Source organism: Crassostrea angulata, chromosome 6 (assembly GCF_025612915.1).
Source record: "Crassostrea angulata isolate pt1a10 chromosome 6, ASM2561291v2, whole genome shotgun sequence".
NCBI classification, from domain to species: domain Eukaryota; kingdom Metazoa; phylum Mollusca; class Bivalvia; order Ostreida; family Ostreidae; genus Magallana; species Magallana angulata.
In genome coordinates this window covers 24065859-24087103 of record NC_069116.1, presented here as the reverse complement: position 1 = coordinate 24087103, position 21245 = coordinate 24065859, and the positions used below count along the sequence as shown (strand labels likewise).

The following is a 21245-nucleotide window of genomic DNA, read 5'->3' as shown; positions in this document are numbered from 1 at the left end:
TTCATGAAGTCATCGATTGTTTATTGACCTGTGTACAGTTTGTTATGCATTCAAAATGTTGACCGTCTTTTCGTTTTTGTTACAATATTTCAATGTTGGCAAAGTTCTTTTGATGTTGACTAGAATCCATTTCCACATTTCCATTCGTCTCCGGTCCAATAACAACCGCTGTATTCTAAAAGAAAAATGAAAATTGTTTAATAATAACTCTGAGGAACACCTAAACAATCTGGGAAACAAGCAAAGTTGTTGAAGAAAGTAATAAATTTATCAAATATTATTCGATCTAAAGTGGCCCTAGCATGCCAGCCATTTGGTTTAAATTAAACATAATAAACTCATATATTTGAAGTTTAAACTAAACTTCTCTATCTGATTTAAAATTTGTTTAAACAATTAAAACGGCGTTGTTAATTTTATCGAATAAACATGCATTTATTAGACTTCTAAAGCAATCCAAAATTATTACAAATAGTTGCAAGAACGTTTTTTTTTCTTCTTAAAAAAAACGACAATTCGCACCATTTTCAAAATTCCGTCCAAAGTTATTTCCCTCATCCATTAAAAACCCTGCCGCAAAAACCAGGGCAGACAGGAGCAGGGCGAAAACGAAGATCAGGAATCGATACATTGTCAAATCACCGGAGACTCGTCCCAAAGAATGAGTGCAGGTATTGCTAGCAAACGGCAGTTTTATACCGAGTCTCCAATCGAAAGGTTACTTCTACGGAAATGTTAGTTTTAAAATTACAAATGTGTGGTTTGTAATTTTAATGTTAATTATAAAATTCAAACGAATAGAAGTTTTCAGCGTCTTGTCTTACTCTATGTTTCTAGTCATAAACGCGACAATTTTGACGAAAAGCGCGTGCATGAGCTGTTATTTTGGAACTTTACTTGTCGAGGTACAAAATCTGACTGTAACGTGCTTCAGGGTCTCAGAATAAAAGGAACGGATTGCACAGCGGCAAGTTGTAAGAGAAATTCTCGAAAACCTATCTGCTTTCATTACTGAATTTGTGAAAAATTTAATTTTAAAATCAAATTATTTTTCCGCATGGATAAAAGAATTATATTGACAATTGAAACCATTGTCATAATTAAAGCTTCTGTTCTTCAGGTTTAGATGTATACTAAATCGAACGTTTACAAAATACCGAATGCATTGAGCATTTCTTTGATAACGGATGACGAAGATCGGGTTACCGGAAACGGGCTTACCTTAGTAACCGTATCTGTTGATGTATCGGTAACCGCCGCCGTACAAGTAATCGGCGCCGTTGTTGTCATCCTGGTACTGAGCAAACGCGGCCTGGAGCATGACGACCATTGCCAATGTGGCGGCTTGGTAGATGAACTGGCGTACTGACTCCATTTCGATTGCTTTAGGTTACTGAAGGACTCTTCGTTAGAACGTTGAGTGAAGAACCATTGTCAGGGCTTCGTTTATATAGTCTCAAAATTGTCCAAAACAACGTTATTTTTTTTCCAAATTAAACGAGACGTCAAAATATTTTGCGATGGATGTTTATGGGAGTTGTTCAACAAGGTTTACTTGCAAGAACGCGGAAAACGTTGTTGTCGTTTTTTAGGGAACTTCCTTGCACGTTCTTTGTTCATAGGTTTTACGATCTAATGTCTGGAAGAAGACGAATCAGTTTCCACGTGTTGCATAGCATGACCTGATCAAGTTTCTTAGAAACGCTTTACAAAAATATTTGTTATATCTCATTTTATTGCTTTTGCACTATAGCGTTTGATATTTTGAGGACGGAATGTATTTTGGACTTATGTTTCGACACGAGATTGATCGATATGTACTGTTTGCAATGCGATGCAAAAAAAAAAAATAAATAAATAAGGGGGTTTGGCGGTGATGGGCATATAGTCAGTTAATCGCTGACTGTGTCAGCCAAAATACCAACCACAAGAGTCTCTCCCAACCTTACATGACCATGCAGTCATTATTACCTTTAGAAGTAGTCATTCCAAGTTGGAAGGTCATCGCTGGATTGACCATACACTGCGTCAAACAGGATAACAAACATGGCAGCTGCCTGCAACATATACTGAGTCAAAGTTTCCATGGTAACGAAAAACAGAAGGCAATTTCTGTAGGACTATTTTGTGGTTTATATACTGAGACTAAGATGGCGACACAGACACGGTGGTGAAGGGATCTCTTGTTCGATTTACAAAAACATTGGTTGAACATTTCCAGAGAACATTGGTAGAGTGTAAAGAGCAATGGTTTTGGACACGAGAAGTGTGGAATGCCATTTTTTGTGTCGTAATTTGAGTCGTAAAACGCTTTATTGCAGAATTTCGTGTTCTTCATCATCGGTTGACCAGGAATTTCCGGTCCTTAACAAGAATTCACTTTTGTTTTGAATTTCTTTGACCAGTAAACAAAAAACCCCAAATACATTGTTAAACCGATTTACACATTGCCTTCAAAGAAAAAGGGTTATTTTTATAAGACAAGTCAACCTCGACCGATTTTTAAGGGAAAAAAACATTTTAAAGAAAAAAACTGCGTAGAAATGTTAGGATGTAAGTGGAATTTTTCATGGAGTTTCTTAACTTAGATGATTGGGTGGTCGTGACTAAATAAATCTAAAATACTTGGATTTTTCCTTACTATTTTGTAAAGTTTAAGGCTAAAAAATATATTTAAAATTTTAAGGTAGAGCTGGTGGTTAATTTGTTCAGCATCAAACCTCCTTAACACGTCAACAACATTATATATCGTCCCTTTGTTTATGCATTGAAATCATAGTCACTTCATATGGATATATCTCATATATTTCTCCTTATTATAATACTAAGTATGATATGATATATAAAAAATGCAGACGCTTTTACAATGGATTCAACGAATTTATAATAAATACAATATATGATCAAATTTATTTAAAAATAGTAATGATTTACACTGTACAAAGAGTATACATTTCATATTATGAATATGATAAAAAATATATATGATTGTGTTCGGCAAACGATGTGATTTTATATTTAAACGAATTTCGGTTTCCAAAGTTACAGGTACGTGTATATACATTGTCGCTCATATTTCAAAAGTTTTCACGACACTTTGAATTGCACCAATTATGTAGTGCAGGTCCGCGACAAAAACATGATGCATTAATCATCTTATTTTTCATGTGTCCGTGTTTGTTTTACGTGGATTCATTATTCTCCTCTATTTCCAGATATTCCTTAATGTTAAGGTCTATGTTATACAATGTCTCACGATACTTTGAACATTCCAATTGTATATAGATATAAAATGAATTTCAAAGTTGTTCATTCATATATTTGTGGTCTTATTTTTCAACATAAAATGATTCTCGAAATAGCAAGCACTTCATATTTCATCCATTTTATGATACGATAATTAAAAGGATTAAAGTGTTTTAATGGATAGTTTGTTTGTATATAAAGCTGCAGGCATTGTAGAAAAAAATGAATAAAAAAATCTTATTCTCGAAACCATTTAAGCGAGTCGCAAAGAAAGCATTGTATTGTTTCATATTATGGGTAAATATCTAATATTTATTTGTTTATGGTTTGAGGACAGACCATTTTCTGAGTTGCAGAGGGTTTTAAAGTTACGATGCATACAACTACTTATTTCTCTGGTGACAGAAGTTAAACCTCGGACGATCCGTTTTCGTAAGCATACAAGCGATTGTGTGTTTTGATTACTACTTCACGTGCGGCACAGAGTAGTAACATCAGGAACATTCCATTCGTTAACAAGCAGATATGTGCGTTTTGAGGGTTTACAATAGTTATCCTGTGTCAAGAAGTAACTTCTGTGACGTACCATTTCTGAATGACCGGGTGGTCTTTATTAGACTTTGCATAATTAAGCAAGTGTCCTTTATAAATCACATTGTCACATTATATTGAGATGTGGGTATTATATTTTTTTTAGCTCACCTGAACACAAGCTTATCTGAATATCAGTACACTGGCGTTTGTCAGTCTGACTGAAGGTAAACTTTCTTACTTTCTATGTATTAAAAACCATTGGACCAATTTACAAGTAAGTCGAACTTGACGCACATGATTTCAAGTTTGTTTTAATCAAATCCACTGATCCCCTCGGTGCCAAATAAATCAATATTTTACCAAGTCCTTAATTAATTTGCAGAAAGAAACAAAAAAACCCAATGATTTTCTATTATTTTAATAGATATCATCCTTATAATACCATAATATAAAATATATATGATCTGTTTCTAAAGCTAAAAAACAGTAACGACATTTACTGTGGTGAGCACTCGTTCACTTTAGAGTCCGGTATCTCTGCTTTGACAATGTTGGTCACCCTGCGACCTTTACTTTTGACCGGTTTTTCACACACGCCTGAACTCTCTGTATTGTCCCTCTGAGACAGAGAACCAATTTCTACCCCACCCTCGGAGTCCATCATCTTGATTTCGTCACTCAGACTGACTGACTTAGTCTTCTTGTATTCAATTTCACAGCCAGCTCTTTTTTCTGCAGAGTCTGGCTTTTGATTCTCAATGTTGACTGCACTTTCGTCCAATTGAAATTCTGTCACATTCCTGGAACTTTCCTTTCTTTTTCTCTCAATTCTTTCCTCCTTTAGTGAATTTTCTGACACTGAAGGTAATTTTTCTAACTTCCCTTTCTTTGCACCAGTGTCATTTTTCATTTTTTCTGTAACAATACATTGAAAGATAAATTTTCCATTCTTTATAACAAAATGTTTTAGTGAGCATCTCAAAATTGAAAGAAATAAATACAAGATCTGGACTTTTTACATGTGTTTTGCTCTTTTTCACCTAAAAAGATACTTTAAAACATAAAAACCTCAACAATACTTGCCTGGTTCATATTTTGCCCTCAGCTCCTCGACTTTAAGTTTCTCTTTCAGATACAGAGCTCTTGACTTTTCCCTCTGGGATTCAATGTCATACTGTTTTCTTTCTAAAGAAAAGACTGTGTCTTTCTCAGCCAACAACAGCAGCTTCTGAGCTTTGACTTCATTTTTAAGTTTTGATACTTCCTCACTATCAAAAAGTAATAAAACATTATGGTATATAAAAAATATTTTATATCTTAAAACTTGTTCATTCAGTCCCAAAATTATCATGAAGAATTCAGTAAAAGAGTATTTCTTAGAGCTGTAACTAATTGACCATAACATAACCTGTTTTATCATAACGAAACAACTCAACTTCATGTATTAATCTATAATCATACAAATTTCGTGATACAAAATTAATTTTTGTGTCACAAAGTGTAAAGGAGTTTTCTTTAATGGAAGAGGCCCAAGAGGGTCATCTTTAAAAACTCATAACCAGTCCACTTTAGCAAAATTTATGGCGTCAATGAACCCTTTCTATGCATTCTTTATTCCCGAAAAGAACTTACTTGTTAGCTTTGATAATACTAAGTAAGTACTTGACGTAATCCCCTCCAGAGGTGACCTCCCCTTCCTGCAGTATACCCTCAATGTCTCCTTTAAGTACCACCTACAACAAAGAATCAACTACAAAAACCACAAATTTTATGTACAGTCTATCTATACATATCAAATTCATTTTCAGTCTACAATAAATATGCAATCTCAGATAAAAAGTAGGAAACTTACTTGTGCTATGAATTATAAAACAACAATTTCAAAACTTTTTCACAAAAAACTTATCTTGAAACTGTTGATCGAAATAAAACACATTATTTAATGAAATGATAACAATTCAGTTCATCGATCTTGTAGCTTTGGAATACGTGAACCACATGTACCTCAGACTTTGGTGCACACTGGATCTGTTTTAACAGTTGTTTGTTCTCCTCTTGAAGCTGGCAAACCTTCATCTCCAACTGTCCTACACGGACATCATCAGATTTTTCCTTACTGAGACCAAGGCACGTAAACATCTGCATCTGTAAAAAGTTTCATAATGTTAAATTATGTCCCTCTTAAAATTCTGTAAGCATATTGTCAAGAGAATTCTGTCAAATTTTGCAGGGTAAATTGCACTAAAATTATCTGCATTCAAATTACAATTAAGTTTTCTGTTTCAATATTATCACTAACGCAAAATCTTATTTTAATATGCGACACTATATAAATAGTGCCTGTTTGGGAGGGTAACAGTTGAAATTGACACCCCGAGAAAACCATTGTCAACCGACGCGAAGCTGCCTGGTAATCTGCCAAACTTGCCATCATCCAGTGACCCGAAGCAACCCAAACTTAAATTATTGCAACACCATTTTAACACTTTTCATTGTTTCTCTGTTTTAAACACATTACAAACAAACAGAAATTAGAATTATTCTTCAGTTCTGATCTTTTGTTTTTTATTTCAAAGGTTCAACATTTACATATAAATTCACTCCATTTTTGATTATTTGTGAAAGAATTCAAGTTAATTCTAACTGAAAGTCAAATAACTGTGAAATGTCTCCTACAGTAATTCTGTACATATTTTAGAACTGTTGACATCAGTTTGTGTGTAAAAAATTACTTGATTATTGATATTTAGAACCTTTTTCTTAATCTTTGTGTTAATTCTACATGTAGTAAATCAATAGAGAGGTTTAGCAAACCAACGTGTACACATACATGTACGTGTAGAAAGGAAAATATGTGCAATACGTCATCTGTTTGTGTAATGACGAATTTCTACACGTATGTACCCTAATGAACATACGTGTAAATTGCAAAGTACCCGTAAGGTCACACTTGTAGCTTCTGTTTCCCTGTTGGCTATTTATTTTTACAAATATGTTTATTTTTCTTAAGCTTGAATATTTTATGCAAATACTGATATCAACAAACATAAATTTTCATTAAAATTTCATATGTTATTGGAGTTTTAATACACGTATCTCTTCCTTCAAAACATGCAATGACTCTGTTATTTTTTTTTATCTGTAAGTACGCGTAATTCTAACTTGTAACCTACACGTACAAGTACGCGTACCCGTTGGTCTGCTAAATCTCTCTAATAAGTATGAAAAGACGATAAACTGAAGCTCTGTACTTTTCCATCGTATAGTTTTTGTTTAAGTAATTGCATGGCCTGAAACGGCTTTTTCCCATGATTTCCACCAATTTGATGTAAATTTACTGTGCCGCCTTGACGTCAAAATTCGATATATTGTCGTCAGATTTCTGTTGCTTGGTAAATATATTTGTACCTTATCTGTATTTCAACTCGAAGACTAGTGAAACTAGAACAAAAGCTAGTTATAGTATAACTAGATAACTTGATAAATAGCATAATGAACATAAATATTTTGATTACTTTTATCATAAACTGCAAGTCTACTGACACCTAGAAAGCATATGTTTTTAAGTGTTTAAATCTCCGAGTTTAAGTCTGTGCCAGGTACCCCGACCACCGATTTGTTTATCTACTATCCTAAACAAAATATTTAATATTGCTATGTTTATTTATTTGTTTCTTCAATGTCTTCACTTCGACAGGTCTCAATAATTTCGAACAACCTTCATACATGTTGTACCCTTGTACATGTACTTTTAACTCTGTGAAGTTACCTTGAGTTTATGATTCTGTTGGTTCAGTTGTTGGTTAGAAAGCTGATACTTCTTCACCAGTTTCTCTGCTTTCACCCTTCTGTCTTCAACCTTGAATAAATAACTTGTATGCAGGTAATAGTAATATAAAAGCCTGTAAAGCTGTACTGTGCATATTGAGATGTACTGGATACATGTAATTCTATGATCTATATTAAGGCATATTCTGTGAATAAATCTCCACCTTGTTTGGAAGGGGTTGATAATGAAAAATTAAATACTGGTATCTAAATTCTATTTAATGATGATAAACAGTTTATTGATAAAACATATTTTCATATTTTTATTAAAAAAAATGAAGTTTATAATTTTTTTCCCCCAAGGAGGATATGTTTGCATCATATCATTCAATGAATCACAAGGAGGATATGTTTGCATCATGAAAATCTACAGTGCTCCATATAATTTCAAATCTAAAGTTTTTAAGTCCTGTACATGAATTTGAACAGCAGTGGTCTTCTTAAATAATGTACATGTAACTGAATACAGTGAATCTCTTAAACTAAAGTGTACCTCTGAAAATAAGGAGTTGCCTTTGCCAGTTTGGCTCTGAGTCTCCATTTGTAAAACATCAACTTGAGTATTCAATTCTGTGATTTCAGTCCTGTATTTCTAGAAGACAAAAAAATTTAGGGATTATGAATACCATACCATATATGAAATGTCAATCTCAACTTTTTTCAATGTAACATTTATACATTTCCTGTATTTTGGACAGGGTTTGTACCTCTATTGTGTTGATATACGTAGTAATCTGACACTGGAGTTCCTCCAGCTCTTGCTCTTTGTTTGCCAGTTTCTGTTTCAGGTTCTCAACTTCAATAGATGCACTTTGCAATTCATGCCTGATTTCAATAACTTCTCCTTTTAATTGTGTCTAAACAGAATGTACATGTATGTTTATGTATTGCATATTGTAGTTTTATGATATGCAGTCTCTAAGGATAAGCTGTCCTATTTTTACCATATTCTACGTCTTACAGGTATATATAATATAACTAATAAGAAGTAAAAAAAATGTAGATTATTCTTGTGCAAGCTGAAGTCCCTTACAATTCTTTGAAAAAAAATTTCTAGTTAACTGTTGGGGAACAAAATGCCAAAAGAATAATAAAAGAGAAATTTACTCTTGCAAAATCCAGGAGATCTTACATTTTCATTTTGCAGGGAACACATTTCGTTCATCAGATGGGTATTATCCTCCGTCATGATGGAGTGGGACAAGGTTTCGTTCATTGTTTTATTGCTCTCCATTAGTTTCTCTAGGGACTGAACCTGGGATTTCAAGTTATTCTCTGCCAATTTCTGTTGCTCAGCATCTTCTTCCAAAATTCCTATCTGAAATTTAAAAACATTATTTCATCTATAGTGAAATAAATTGTAGTACAGATATGAACCCCCCAAAAAGGAGAAACCTTGGTGTTTACTTTATCCACCATTGTCTTCATTAAAGCTGAACACCGCTCGTAAATAGGCACTGTCCGCCATATTTCTCTTTCAGCACCGCTCTTCCTACACCCCTATATAAGCCATAGACCTCTTAACAGTTCAAAGTATATCGCTGTAGAGGTCTCACCTGTGTGGACGTACATCTTGCCTCGCCATGTTACTCGGTCGCGATGAAATTGTCAAGTTTTACGCACTTTTTTCAAACCAGGAGAGTACTAACATCAAATGAACTGGTCATTGCATTATTTATTGACATAAAGTGCACATAAATAACAATTAAATGCATAAAAATCCAAAGACAACGAAAGGAACACTACACGTTGGCCACGAGTTTCAGATGTGCAATCGGGTGTAACGAAATCGAAGGGTTTATATACCAGGTACCTGTGTGACGGTTCCTATTTACGAGCGGTGTTCAGCTTTAAGGCATAAACAAAACGGTATATCATCAACGTCGAATATGTTTTAAATATGAATATAAATCCCCTTCCTGCATAGTATATTTGATGGAGCAGACAAATTGAGATTTCATTTTATTAAGGTGTTTTGTTTATACCTGGTAATGAAAATGTGAGAAGACATCACAGATGAACAAAAGGGTAAACTTCTATCTAATTAAAATTAGAACTTTGGGCAAAATTTGATTATCGATAGCAGACATTTTCATTTAGCAGACATCTTCATTTAATCAATATAGATGATTAGATCTATTCAATAATGACAAGAGGTAAAACCTTCTATTACACACATCTAAACTGCTTAACTACATGACAAAGAAATAAAATATTTATTACCTTTCTTTGTAGTCTGATCACTTCTTCTTTTAGTGCATCCTGGATTTCAGATTCCTGTTTCCTCATTGTCTGGAGCTGAGCGATTTCATCATTGTACCAAGCTTCCTGGCTTGTTGCTGTGGCTAACTTATTCCTTAAGGAATATACCTCTTGCTTAAGCTCCTGCAAAGGCACATGTTAAATAATGAAAATTGGGCCCTACGAATTTAAATGATTCCAAAATAGGCATATACTGATATAGCTTTTTAAACCATTTTTTCAGTTTATTTAAATGTTAAAAATGTAGCCTCTGGATTAATAAGGCATACAAACATATACTAGTTTGGTTGCTATTTAGTTAATATACGTCCCAGTCTCAGGTTAGACATACATAACATTGTACATTATATTGATCATGCTGACATCAAACGACCAACAGGATATGTTTCATATGTAGTCTTTTGACAATGCATGGCCCTTTCCGGGCTTTCACTTCATAATTTTAGGCAGAGACATAAATTACAATTTATGTCTCTGTTTTAGGTAAGGATTCTCTGATGATAAGAATTAACATAATAGATTAGGCCATATTGTATTCTCGCCATGTATAATTTACCTCTATCGAATCCATCTTTTGAAATCGGCGCCAGTTTTGATATAAAATTTTGTGTTGTTCGAACCCGTCGCGATATTTATCTGTGTTCTTTTAAACCAAAAGTTTAGCTCTTTTCACTTCGCTAATAGACCATTTACATTGGGTACTATTGAATATATGTTTAGTTTGTTATTTTGCATGAAAAGACGCTGTAGAATATTTTATAATAGTATGGGGTCAACGCTTTCACTTTCATACTTTCACTTTAAAAAAAAAACACGCTGTCCAGATCCCGATTGAAATGATTAGAACATACACTAGACATTTTTTCATCCGTATATCATATGATGGTTCAAAATACAGGTATTTTATAGTTAATACCTTCTATTTAATGTGTTTAAGTTTTTGTTTTTAAGAGAAAATTAAGAAATACACAGAAAAGGTATTAAACATGATGAAATTTAGAAATGATTGAAAAACACGTGTTTATATATTAATTTTGTTTAATACTGCAGCAATTTTTAAATCAAAATTTTAGTGGAGTGAGATGGAATCCAGATGTGAAAACAGTTGAATCTACCTTATCCGTGAGTATAGCTGTTTGAATGATATTTGAATATTATTACTTTGTTTCCAATTCAAAGAGTTAAAATTTAGCTTATCTGCGGGGCGCATTGAAAAAAAAGTTAAGTGAGGAATTGTTCATGGGGATTTCCAGTCAGTTTAAGAATCCTTTTTTCCAAGGAGTTAACAATCGACATCTGTTAAATTATTAATTACATGTATTTCAACATTTTTTTTAAAACATGGATAATCAATTAATTCAGAGGTAAAACGTTTGATGTAAAGTAGTGCTGAATCACTAAACTTCAAGCTTATATTCAGTCAAACCTCTTTATCCCAAAGTTCTAATAATTTCCTGATATCTTCTAGACAAGGCTCCATCATAATACATGTACAACGAATGCATTAAGGTAAACAGTGGTTGCAAAAGACTTCCAACTCACTTTGACATATGTCCATGATATTCGAGATTAAATATTTGAAAAATAGAAGTTCAACTGTATACTTTATTCTTGTACTGAGTATGGCAAAAAATTTTTTGTTCAACTGATGATTTATTCTACAGGACATACTGAGCAGTTATGTTGGTAAAGGATTTAATTTGAGAACATCAAGTCGTACAGATAAAGGAGTGCATGCAGTATCAAACGTGTTGAAACTTAACATCAATGATCCGTAAGTATTGGTAATTTCACTCCAGGATGATATTTGGAAATGCAATATCCTAGAATTTGGAAAATTGAGAAGGAAAAAAGATTCAAAGAAAATTTAAATTGTTTCTGAGTTAATCGATATGAAATTTACAAAGTCTCTTGTGCAAAACTTACCAAGATAAAAAAGATTACTTTAACATAGCAATCATGCATTGTAACTATTGAAATTAATACATTGATTATATTGGGATTTATCTCTCTTGTTTAAGGGAAATTGTATTATTTTTTGATATTGTGAGTTAGACATGGATAAAAAATCCTTCCTGTGCACTAAACTGATATGGAAATGTACCACTTAGTTCTGTTTTTCATTTGGCTAACAGTAAGAATAGATGGGATTTATTTGCAATAATTGTCAGTGATTTGAATTAACATGGTTTTACCTATACATTTGATTTTTTCAACTATCTCTCATCCTAAATCAAAGAACACCAATATATGACCTTGTGCTTAAAGCTCAAAATGTAGGTTGTATCAATTAAAGTGATGAATATTGTGTTGATTGGAAATCAAGTAAATGTTCATTTCAAATACAGTAACTGGTTTCATCAATTTTTGGTGGATATTATTAATCAGTTGATCCACAAAATTTAATGTTTATCTAAGTACAATATCTTAAAATATAATGGATGGTCATTGCCACAAATTAAAATATCCTTGAAACTGGGATTTTCACTGAACGAACAAAATATGATGCCCATGAATAATGAAACCTCAGTATCTGATATACTGACCTACCAACCCAGTCTAGGCAGTCTTTTACCACTAGTTTTTTAATTGACCCCAACTATTGCATGTAAATAGGACAAATTCATAACTAAATTGCTTATCATCTTCTAATGGTACTCCAGACTTTTACACTTTTTTCAGGACACTTGCCTTAGATGCCAAACAGCTTGCTTACATCTTAAATTACAAATTGTGGAAAGATGAGGAGGATGTTAGGTAAGTTTGAATAAATGTAATGTTGTGACTGGGAATTACCAATATAAAGTACTGATAGCTTGCAAGATTTCAATAGCTTGCTGGATTGCTCAGTAGAGTATATAATTGGTCTGCCAAGTATCACATTGGAGGCCTGTTCAGCATAGTGAGCACTTGAAAGTGCTTGCCAATATTACTTGTAAACATTTTAGCTCGAAAGTGCCTGCTCTACTGAATAGGTCTTAGGTCTGAATCTATGTGTAGGTAATGTGGTTACTCAAGCGTTGATTGTTATTTTACCGTTATTTTCAACAAATTCATATTGCACCTAAAAAACCCTCTTGAACACTCTCTTTTATTTTTAGTAATTTTATTAATAGTCTTTTGAAAATAATATTCAATATAGGCCTTGAGCTCTAGATTTTAGAGCATTGTGCAGTTCTGTTCAGTCTTAAAAAGAGAAAAATTCTTTCCCTAAATATTTTTGTAAATTAATCACAGTTATTGAGTATCATATATTTTTTTTTTATTGCAATGAGTTCAAATGTAACATCAAAGTAAGAGAACAAGACAACAGTTTGTATTGGCATATATATAGACAACTCCCACTAACTTAATTTACTTATACAACCTTTGAATTAGGTTTCTTACAAAATCCTTGAAAATTGGTGCGCACAGAAGATCAGTAGATGGTGGACTCAATGATGCAGATTCAATGATGCAGATATCACCAATTGCAATATGTTTAATTTTCTAACTTTATTGCATTATGATTTTTAGCGGATTACTCAATTAGTTTAGACCATGCATGGTTACACAATAATTGTAATATGACGAAATTACATTATGATAACCATTCGGTTGCTACATGTATAGAACTAAGATATATAGAGATATAAATTTATAATACATGTAACAATAAAAAAAATCCTATTTTAAGGAAAAGAACAATTAAAAGCATATTTTGTATTTGTACATACATAGTGCATATGAGAGCAGATATGGTTTCAGTATGAATATTGATTTATAGATATGTTTTGGACGTATTTTATTGAATGAATCGAGGGGATTGGAAAAAAAGTTCTTAGAACTTAATTTTATTTTTCCTCTCCCTAATACATTTCACAGACGATTTACATTTGTCTTGATTTTGCAGAGTACTTGATGTTCAGGAAATACCATTCTATAAAAATAGTGTGGAGCTTGTTAAGGGGAGAGTTTATGTGTATCGCCTGGCAGTCTTTAAAGAACTGCTGTTCTCAATGCCCAAAGACATCCCCGTAAATAATATCAGGTGTAGGACTCTTCCAAAGCGAGGTGTAGGGAACATCTTCCATGAGAAATCTTGTGTGACATTAAGGTAAACAAGTCCAAACCAGGACCACATGTACATACTGTAAAAGCAGAAATAATTGTGGGGGATTAAATTTCATTTATTTCATTTTGGACATTTATCTATCATCTTACCAAATAGTGAAATCCAAAATAATCTTAAATGGTGATATCTTTAGTATGATTATCTGTAAAACAACAAATTTAAATGAAATCCCAATAAAAAAAAAAACCCCACCATTTCAGCTAGATTACAAGATTTCAATTTCTAACATATTAGAAATCAGTTAAGAAATATTATAAATGTTTACTTCAAAATGCTGGATTTAACTGTGGGACTTTATAATTGTAACTGATTGAAGTTTTACAATGTGATAAGATATTTTAAGTATAAAATATTCATCATACATGTATTAATTAAGTTTATTGTTTTAGACATGAAGGTTATATAATTTAAATTATTTTAAATTTTTTGTGCACTGGACATTGTATATTAGAAACTTGTGTCTTTTTTTGAAGTCCACCATTCAGCATTGATAAACTGATAGAGAGTGCTGAGATTATGTCTGGTGTTAATAATGTCTACAACTGCACAACTTCCAATGGGCATAGGGAAATGAACAAAAAAAAAGCTGGTAATAAGTCGTACATAAGAAATATTCAAATAGATATAAAGCGCGGTCATCCAATGATGTTAAATCTTCAACCTCTGATGGCGGATAAACTGGAATTCTGGGAGATTCACTTCAAGTCCCACTCCTATATTTACAAACAGGTAATAGAAAGTGGGTTTTTTTGTACCATGTAATAAAGGTTTCTCCTCTCTGTATCATTAGTATTTGTTATTTTAAGTTGGTTTTGTATCATTTTGTAAGGTAGCTTCATTGTATTACACATTATACAAGTATAACATTCAAGTGAGAATCAATTTTATATAGATCTGTACATGTTTTTGATCTCTAGATTCTTTTAATTAAATCAATTTTAAACATTTTTACCTCTTCTTTTATGATCATGTTTTTACTTTACTCACTCAGTATTCTCAATATTTGTTATTGGCACCTGTATTATAAATAAAATATTGCCGTATGATATATGCAACTCTCAAATTATGCATTTTTATAGTTATCCTCTCTACAGTAGAGTGATAGCTAAATAGGCATTTTTAAAATACTTTACGGTGTTTTTCATTCACATAGATTCGTCGCATGGTTGGATATATGGTCGGATATGCACAAGGAGAATACAGTTTGGAACTTTTGAGAAAAACCATGTCTGGGTTGCAGCTCTTGGATAAGGAGAGCGTGGATTTAGCGAGGGCAGATACCACTTTTACAATGCCACCTCAGGGACTCTTCCTTCAGAACGTGGAATTGGATGAAAATAGTAAGCAGGGTTTAAAAATTAAATCATCTTAAACAAGCTCATAGCCTTATTGAATGGCGATATTGCAGTTAAGTATGGTGCATCCTCATGGGTGGATCCAGAAATTTTTCCAGGGAGGTCCGGGGGGTATTTTAGTTTTCCAGGGGAGGTCCGAGGCATATTTTGGGTATTTTTATAATGTAAATTTAAGGAATTTGAATTTATTTTATTGAAGGGGGGGAGGGGGGGCAAAAAAAACCAGCAAAAAAATATACAATTATGGTTGAAACATTTAATTTTAATTTAAGTAAATATGAACAAAAGCCCGAGGTGGATTTGAACTCGTGATCTGCAGTTCACAAGCCTGATACCTTAACCACTGAGCTATAATGATATTCAACTAAATCGATTGATACAGTTTGATAAAACATTTAAACATCCATCTTATAATGTAGTGTCTTAGAAAATATAAGTGTAGGTGTAGTAAGGTACCTTAAACACATATGTATAAATATCTGATTCATGTTACATGTAGTAATTATGGGTGTTTTTGTTTTGCTTTTCAGAGATCAATGAGAAAGAAATTAACAACTCTTATATTGAGCTGTTAGCAAATTTGAGCAATCTTTCATTTATATTGTATAAGAACAGTACTAAGCGCAAGCAGGCAACACTTCAACAGCTGTCAGAGACGCCCCCAGCACAGATAGTTGGACTTGATAGCTTCAGTGTTGATCAAACAACAGGACTAAAATTAAAAGGAAAAGATGCAAATGCATACTCCATTGTTCAGTCAGGTTTAGGTATGGTTAAAGTAGATATTTATTGATACAAATATACAAATGTATGTATTTTAATAAATTGTTTTATTTTTCATCAGTTTAATAGTCTTTCATTCATGATTAAGACATGTTTTTTGTCGTGTAAGAAACAGAAAGATTGCATGTACATGTGTTTTATACATGTATATTAATTTCTCATGTTTTAACAATGATATCATAGAATGTTCATGCTTGTTCAATATAATTAAATGGAGACAAATGTCAAAGATTACCAGGATTACCTTTATAGTAGAGAGAGAGAGAGAGAGAGAGAGAGAGAGAGAGAGAGAGATTCATGTAAAAAAAAAGCACACTTACACTCACATGCCAAAAGTAAGTCAATTTATCAAATTTATTCCCGATATATTTCAGTGCAAAACAAGACTTTTTTAAAAGGGTTTACTTCTAAAACCATTATTGTTTTTTTGTCAGCAAAAGTGAGTAATTTAACCCCCCCCCAAAAAAAAAAATTAAAATAGAATAGATAAATGAACATGCAATGACTGTTTTCAAATTTATTCTATTCACAATTAATACAAATAAATATAACAAAAGCAAACATCACATTACAAAAATAGAAATGAAAACTAAATAATTTTTGCTTTAATAATCACCTTACTCTGTTGGTATGTATTTTACTCCCAAGTACCTTATATGGTACACGTGCAATACAATCATGTTGTTTATAAAAGAATAAATATTGTGTCACAGAATTGTAGTGATCATTGACATTTAAAAAATTCAGCACACGAAAAAGTGGAAACACCAGCTGTAAAGTATTCTTACAAAGAAATTAAACTACACAGGATTTATAATACAGTAACACTACTGCTGTCCATATGCCTTGGTGTATCCGGATTTATCCGCCTTTGTGTAGGCTGTCCGGTCCTGTTTCCTTCTGTCGAATATGGAGGCTGGGCGTGCCCCTGTCCAAAGACAAATTACAAAAGTTACCAGTAATATAAAGATAATGAAGTCACAATGTGTTTTCATTGCTATATCATTAAGATAAGTATGGTTTATATGTGCTGTGCTTTTAACTAAGGTAAAATGTCCCTGTGACAAAAGAGATGAATCAAAAGCTGGGATTCTATTTTTGAATGTGTTCTCTTGCACTAAGGTACATGTTTATTGGATGATCTTGTTTGAATTTAATGCAAAATTTTGTTTTTCCAAATGGTGCTTTGATTCTGTAAAATATCCTGAATAATAAAAATAAAAATAAAATTGTTATACAAACATATATAATAAGAAATGTTTTAGGGAATCTAATTTAATTAGGGTTTTTTCAGTAGCTCAAATAACTTACATATAATGAAAGATTTCCAAAAATGCAATCATTTATATTCATAATGCATAAATCAACTGTATTATTTATTCAATGAAGATGTGTTACGAACTTTTAAAACGACCACCCCCCTTCTTGGCGAAAGAAGGAAAACCACTAAAAACACCCAGGAACTCTTTCCAAATCTTTGAGCACTGATTTCTTTTATATTGATAAAAATGTTAAAGTGGCCTTAGAATACAAGTGCTCTCAACCTGTGGCTTCGGCCTGAGGTAGCTCCTTCTGTAAGACTTGGTAAGTTTTAGGGGTGACCTCCTGAAACTTCTCTCGGTCTTCCTCAGGCTCTGGTGGTGCTGGCGTCGATTTTACCGCTACTCCTCCCCTGTGGAAGGAAATGTATGTATCTATTTGCATAATGTATAAAAGATAACGCATGATTTCTACCACATATCTTCGCTGATCCAAAAGGCTGCATGGCGAATCTTAACACTGTTAACTGGGATTATTTTGTATGCGCGGACCTAAAATTCTTTCCGGGGGGGGGGGGGGGGTCACAGGGATGCTTCTTTGCAAAAGTGTCCGAGGCCTATTGGTAATATTCCCATGTGAATGTAGTAAGATTGAATTGTTCAGGGAAGGGGGTCCTGACTCACCCACCCCTATTTAGATACGTGCATGTAATAAGAAAGGATACAAGATTACAAGAACATTGCACTAATTTTTGAAGATTGATTTCTATATTTATAACAACGTATTTCATAAATTCTTTCCCATCTAGGTGTATAAGAAAGAATTTTCCCCTCCTTCCCCCTACCCCCCCCCCCCCCCCCCCCGCCATACACACGCTATATAACGAGTGATACCTCTGAACAACTAGGTCCACGTCGTTTCCGGAGCGGATCATCTCGTTCCGGGCCTGTTCATGCGTGGCGTTCTGCATGTCCGTCTCTCCGATCCTCAGGATTAAGTCGCCGTTCTGAAGTCCGCTCTTTCCCGAGATGCTCTTGGGTTGAATCTGAAAATCACAGAAATATTTGAGCGATGAACACGCTGGTGTCTCAGATTAAAGAGGCACCGAAAGGGGGATTTAAATTCAAGATTTTCCCTAAAGTTGCTTTAGCTTTGTTACACCTTCAAAACGTAAAAGGAAAGAAAACAAGTTTTTCTCAGTAATCTTTAACATTTATTTATTCGAACTGTTAACCAGGTCATGTAGCTGAAGGAGTCAATATATGTATAATGTACAACTATAATACTAAAATATATTTAGTTCAACTCGAGAGAAAATGAGATGACCTGATTTTTTAATATATGCAAAAACTAACTGGTTAAATCTTTATTCACCACGTTTTATTTTACTCCTCCTACACCCTAAGTTTACTTCATTTGCCATATTCTTAATGCACCTCATGTTTGCCATATCAAAATAATGATAGTGCTGTCATGTTGACAGTATGGGCACTTTGAATGATTCAATAAACCTACCCCCTCCTCCCAAAAATAAAACCTGACTTTGAAATTTTTGATATATACCATCCATCTAAATATTTCCCCAAAGCCAAAATGCTAGTCGGAAAGGGGGGGGGGGTGGAGGGAAGAAAAGACTTTCTTCCTATACATGTAGTACACGTATTAATTAACGTGTTCGCTGCATGGTTTAGTACTCATTCTTATCAAGGCCGGGTCCGCAATTTCCGTGGGGTGGGGGTTGTGATGGGAGGATCCGATTTATTTTTCAACCAGTAAATTCAATAACTTTTCATACTCCAGGGGGGATCTGGACCCCCCCCCCCCCCCTCTTGTAGTTCGGCGCATGTAGCGACACCATTCAATGACCGGATGTTGGAGCGGATAAAAAGCTGATTTATTTCGTTCATACATTAAAAATGTTTAAAACAATTGAAACATATTAGGTTAATTTCTTTTCTTTTTTTTATCTTATTCTATTATTAACAATACACGGCATTTTTCAGTCGCAGGTTCGACCAATTTTAGCCATTTTATATGAATGTACTTTATAAACTGAAAATAAAGTAATATTGGGAACTGAATCTGAACAAATGACGTGTAATGACTTTTATTTTATATTAATTTAAACTTTCACTTGTATTCAGACTTAGACAAAGAAGTGTTTTGTTCTGAAGTTTATTTTTATCAAGCACATCTGTTGCATGTAAACATCAAACTTGTTTTGCAATTATATCAGAAACTTAGCTCTTAAAAATTCTTTCCTCGATCCATTAATCTCGAGTATGCGCCACATGAATGTCACTAGATGCTTTAGATCTCATGCACTTAATATGTTTTGCATGAAATTCATAGGATGCACAATTGCCTGTATACCCCCCCCCCCCCCCCCCCACAATGGGGAACGATAACTCTAGCAGTACCTATATGGGCTGATATTTGATACGAGCAGCGAAGCATGTCTGTAAATATTTGACAACAATGAATATTTAAGTTAAGACATGCGTGCAAATGATTTTGTTACAAATGATCAAATAAATGAAATGAAGTATTTTAAATGTTCGATGTAAAAGTCATCTTTTCCATTAATTATTTATTAATTGTTAATAATTTAACTGTGTAAAACTAATGCATCTAAATTCAAATAACCATTTTTCAGATAATTTGCTGATATGAGCTGTTTTTAAAAGGATTGACATTTTGAACATACGGCAAATGAATATACAGCGTTACGCATCGAAAAGTATCAATTTGTTTTTACAGGTGTGTCGATCGCTTACCTGGGCGACATGAATCGGACATCCTACATCGGACCCTCCCTGGAGCTTGAAACCCCATGGCTGGCTTGTATCAAACCTCCGTAAGGCTATTGGAACAATCTGCCCCTCCGACATTTTGTTTACGATTTCTTGGCAAAACTCTCAAACTTTCTCTTCCCACTGTACTGAGCCGCGATTTGCCTTCGGACAGTTTCTATGGAAACTTAAGTTATTATTGTTACAGAAAATTAGTGTCTGTCTGTGTAGATGGGAGATGTAAATACCTTACTCCCCGCCGGCAACACATGTTTGCATGGAGAGGATGGATTAGTTCATCTCGATTTATGTTCACTAATTACCGTGATTCACGAATTTAAATTGCATGTAGATGTAATTGTATGTCTAAACTGAAATAAGCATATTATACGGATTGCGTAATGAATAGGATTACTTTGCAAATTCAGTTAAGAGGGTTTGTGGTTGAATATTTTTTTCTGAATTTTTTTTACTTTTTTAAACCAATTTAGAAAACGCACCCCTGGGCAACTTCGCTAGCCTGTATGACTGTCTTTTTTCGGAGCAGGTAATTAATCGTATACGTTTACTCATACTTTATGTTACCCATACAGGTTTCAAACATATTAAGTCTGTCATATTTAAGAAATACGGATATATCGTCCTGTATATTATGAATTACAGATGTGGAGAAATTAAGGAAAGGTAGGGGTACGTGTAGATCATTTGATCTGATAAGACCTATTGCAAAGGCGCGGAGGTCTGACCAGATGTCCATTAATTGTTTTGCGAGTAAATCCAAGGGATGTGACATCTCTGTAGCTTGCTGTTCGTGGCATCTGGGATCAATTAAAATACAAAACTAGCATATGCCATTATTGAAAACCATGATTAATATCACTTTTCCACGGTTCTATGCATATTCGATGCAAAAAATGTTTATTTTTTGCTTTAAACAACAATTGATATATACAACATCACAGAAAATTAACTGAAGTGTAGAATACAATCCTCCTCTGCATGTACATTGCGCCTAGTAAAGCTACACATTGTCTCTTGACATATGAAATAGAACTTAAAATGGAGAGGTAT

General features: G+C 33.5%; 3 protein-coding genes and 1 long non-coding RNA gene across 4 annotated transcripts; 1 reads left to right on the top strand and 3 right to left on the bottom strand.

The window, feature by feature from the left end:
- LOC128189838 (uncharacterized) lies at positions 1–1965 on the bottom strand. Its single transcript, XR_008244282.1, has 2 exons — positions 1222–1965; positions 1–175 (listed from the first exon to the last, which is right to left on the bottom strand). It is a non-coding gene; the product is annotated as an uncharacterized LOC128189838 (long non-coding RNA).
- A 2217-nt stretch (positions 1966–4182) lies between these two features.
- Positions 4183–10538, bottom strand: LOC128189672 (protein Spindly-A-like). The gene is made up of 10 exons (XM_052861372.1): positions 10427–10538; positions 9832–9993; positions 8741–8926; positions 8316–8465; positions 8102–8200; positions 7550–7639; positions 5785–5925; positions 5413–5513; positions 4864–5048; positions 4183–4695 (listed from the first exon to the last, which is right to left on the bottom strand). Exons 1-10 carry the CDS (start codon positions 10439–10441, stop codon positions 4277–4279), a joined length of 1548 nt encoding a protein of 515 aa, XP_052717332.1. The 5' UTR covers positions 10442–10538; the 3' UTR covers positions 4183–4276.
- A 12-nt stretch (positions 10539–10550) lies between these two features.
- On the top strand, positions 10551–16798 carry LOC128187421 (tRNA pseudouridine synthase-like 1; the record flags this gene model as incomplete). The annotated part of the gene is given in 8 exon segments (XM_052857866.1): positions 10551–10768; positions 10944–10992; positions 11535–11644; positions 12553–12627; positions 13763–13966; positions 14458–14713; positions 15138–15324; positions 15870–16798. Coding segments are annotated over 8 exon segments (1362 nt in total), but the record flags the coding sequence as incomplete, so codon positions are not given.
- On the bottom strand, positions 16625–20450 carry LOC128189673 (PDZ and LIM domain protein Zasp-like). The gene is made up of 4 exons (XM_052861373.1): positions 20160–20450; positions 18276–18427; positions 17667–17794; positions 16625–17050 (listed from the first exon to the last, which is right to left on the bottom strand). The coding sequence occupies exons 1-4, from the start codon at positions 20271–20273 to the stop codon at positions 16950–16952; spliced, it is 495 nt and encodes a 164-aa protein (XP_052717333.1). The 5' UTR covers positions 20274–20450; the 3' UTR covers positions 16625–16949.
- Between the last annotated feature and the right edge of the window lie 795 nt (positions 20451–21245).

Excerpts from the sequence above, each read along its gene's own strand:
- LOC128189673 (XM_052861373.1), bottom strand. The coding sequence starts at position 20,273 with ATGTCGGAGGGGCAGATTGTTCCAATAGCCTTACGGAGGTTTGATACA. Across the intron at positions 18,428-20,159 it reads GTCCGATTCATGTCGCCCAG|ATTCAACCCAAGAGCATCTC; the intron begins GTAAGCGATCGA and ends TGTGATTTTCAG. Across the intron at positions 17,795-18,275 it reads GTGGACCTAGTTGTTCAGAG|GGGAGGAGTAGCGGTAAAAT; the intron begins GTATCACTCGTT and ends TTCCTTCCACAG.
- LOC128189672 (XM_052861372.1), bottom strand. Across the intron at positions 8,927-9,831 it reads TGATCAGACTACAAAGAAAG|ATAGGAATTTTGGAAGAAGA; the intron begins GTAATAAATATT and ends TTTAAATTTCAG. Across the intron at positions 7,640-8,101 it reads GCAACTCCTTATTTTCAGAG|GTTGAAGACAGAAGGGTGAA; the intron begins GTACACTTTAGT and ends TATTTATTCAAG.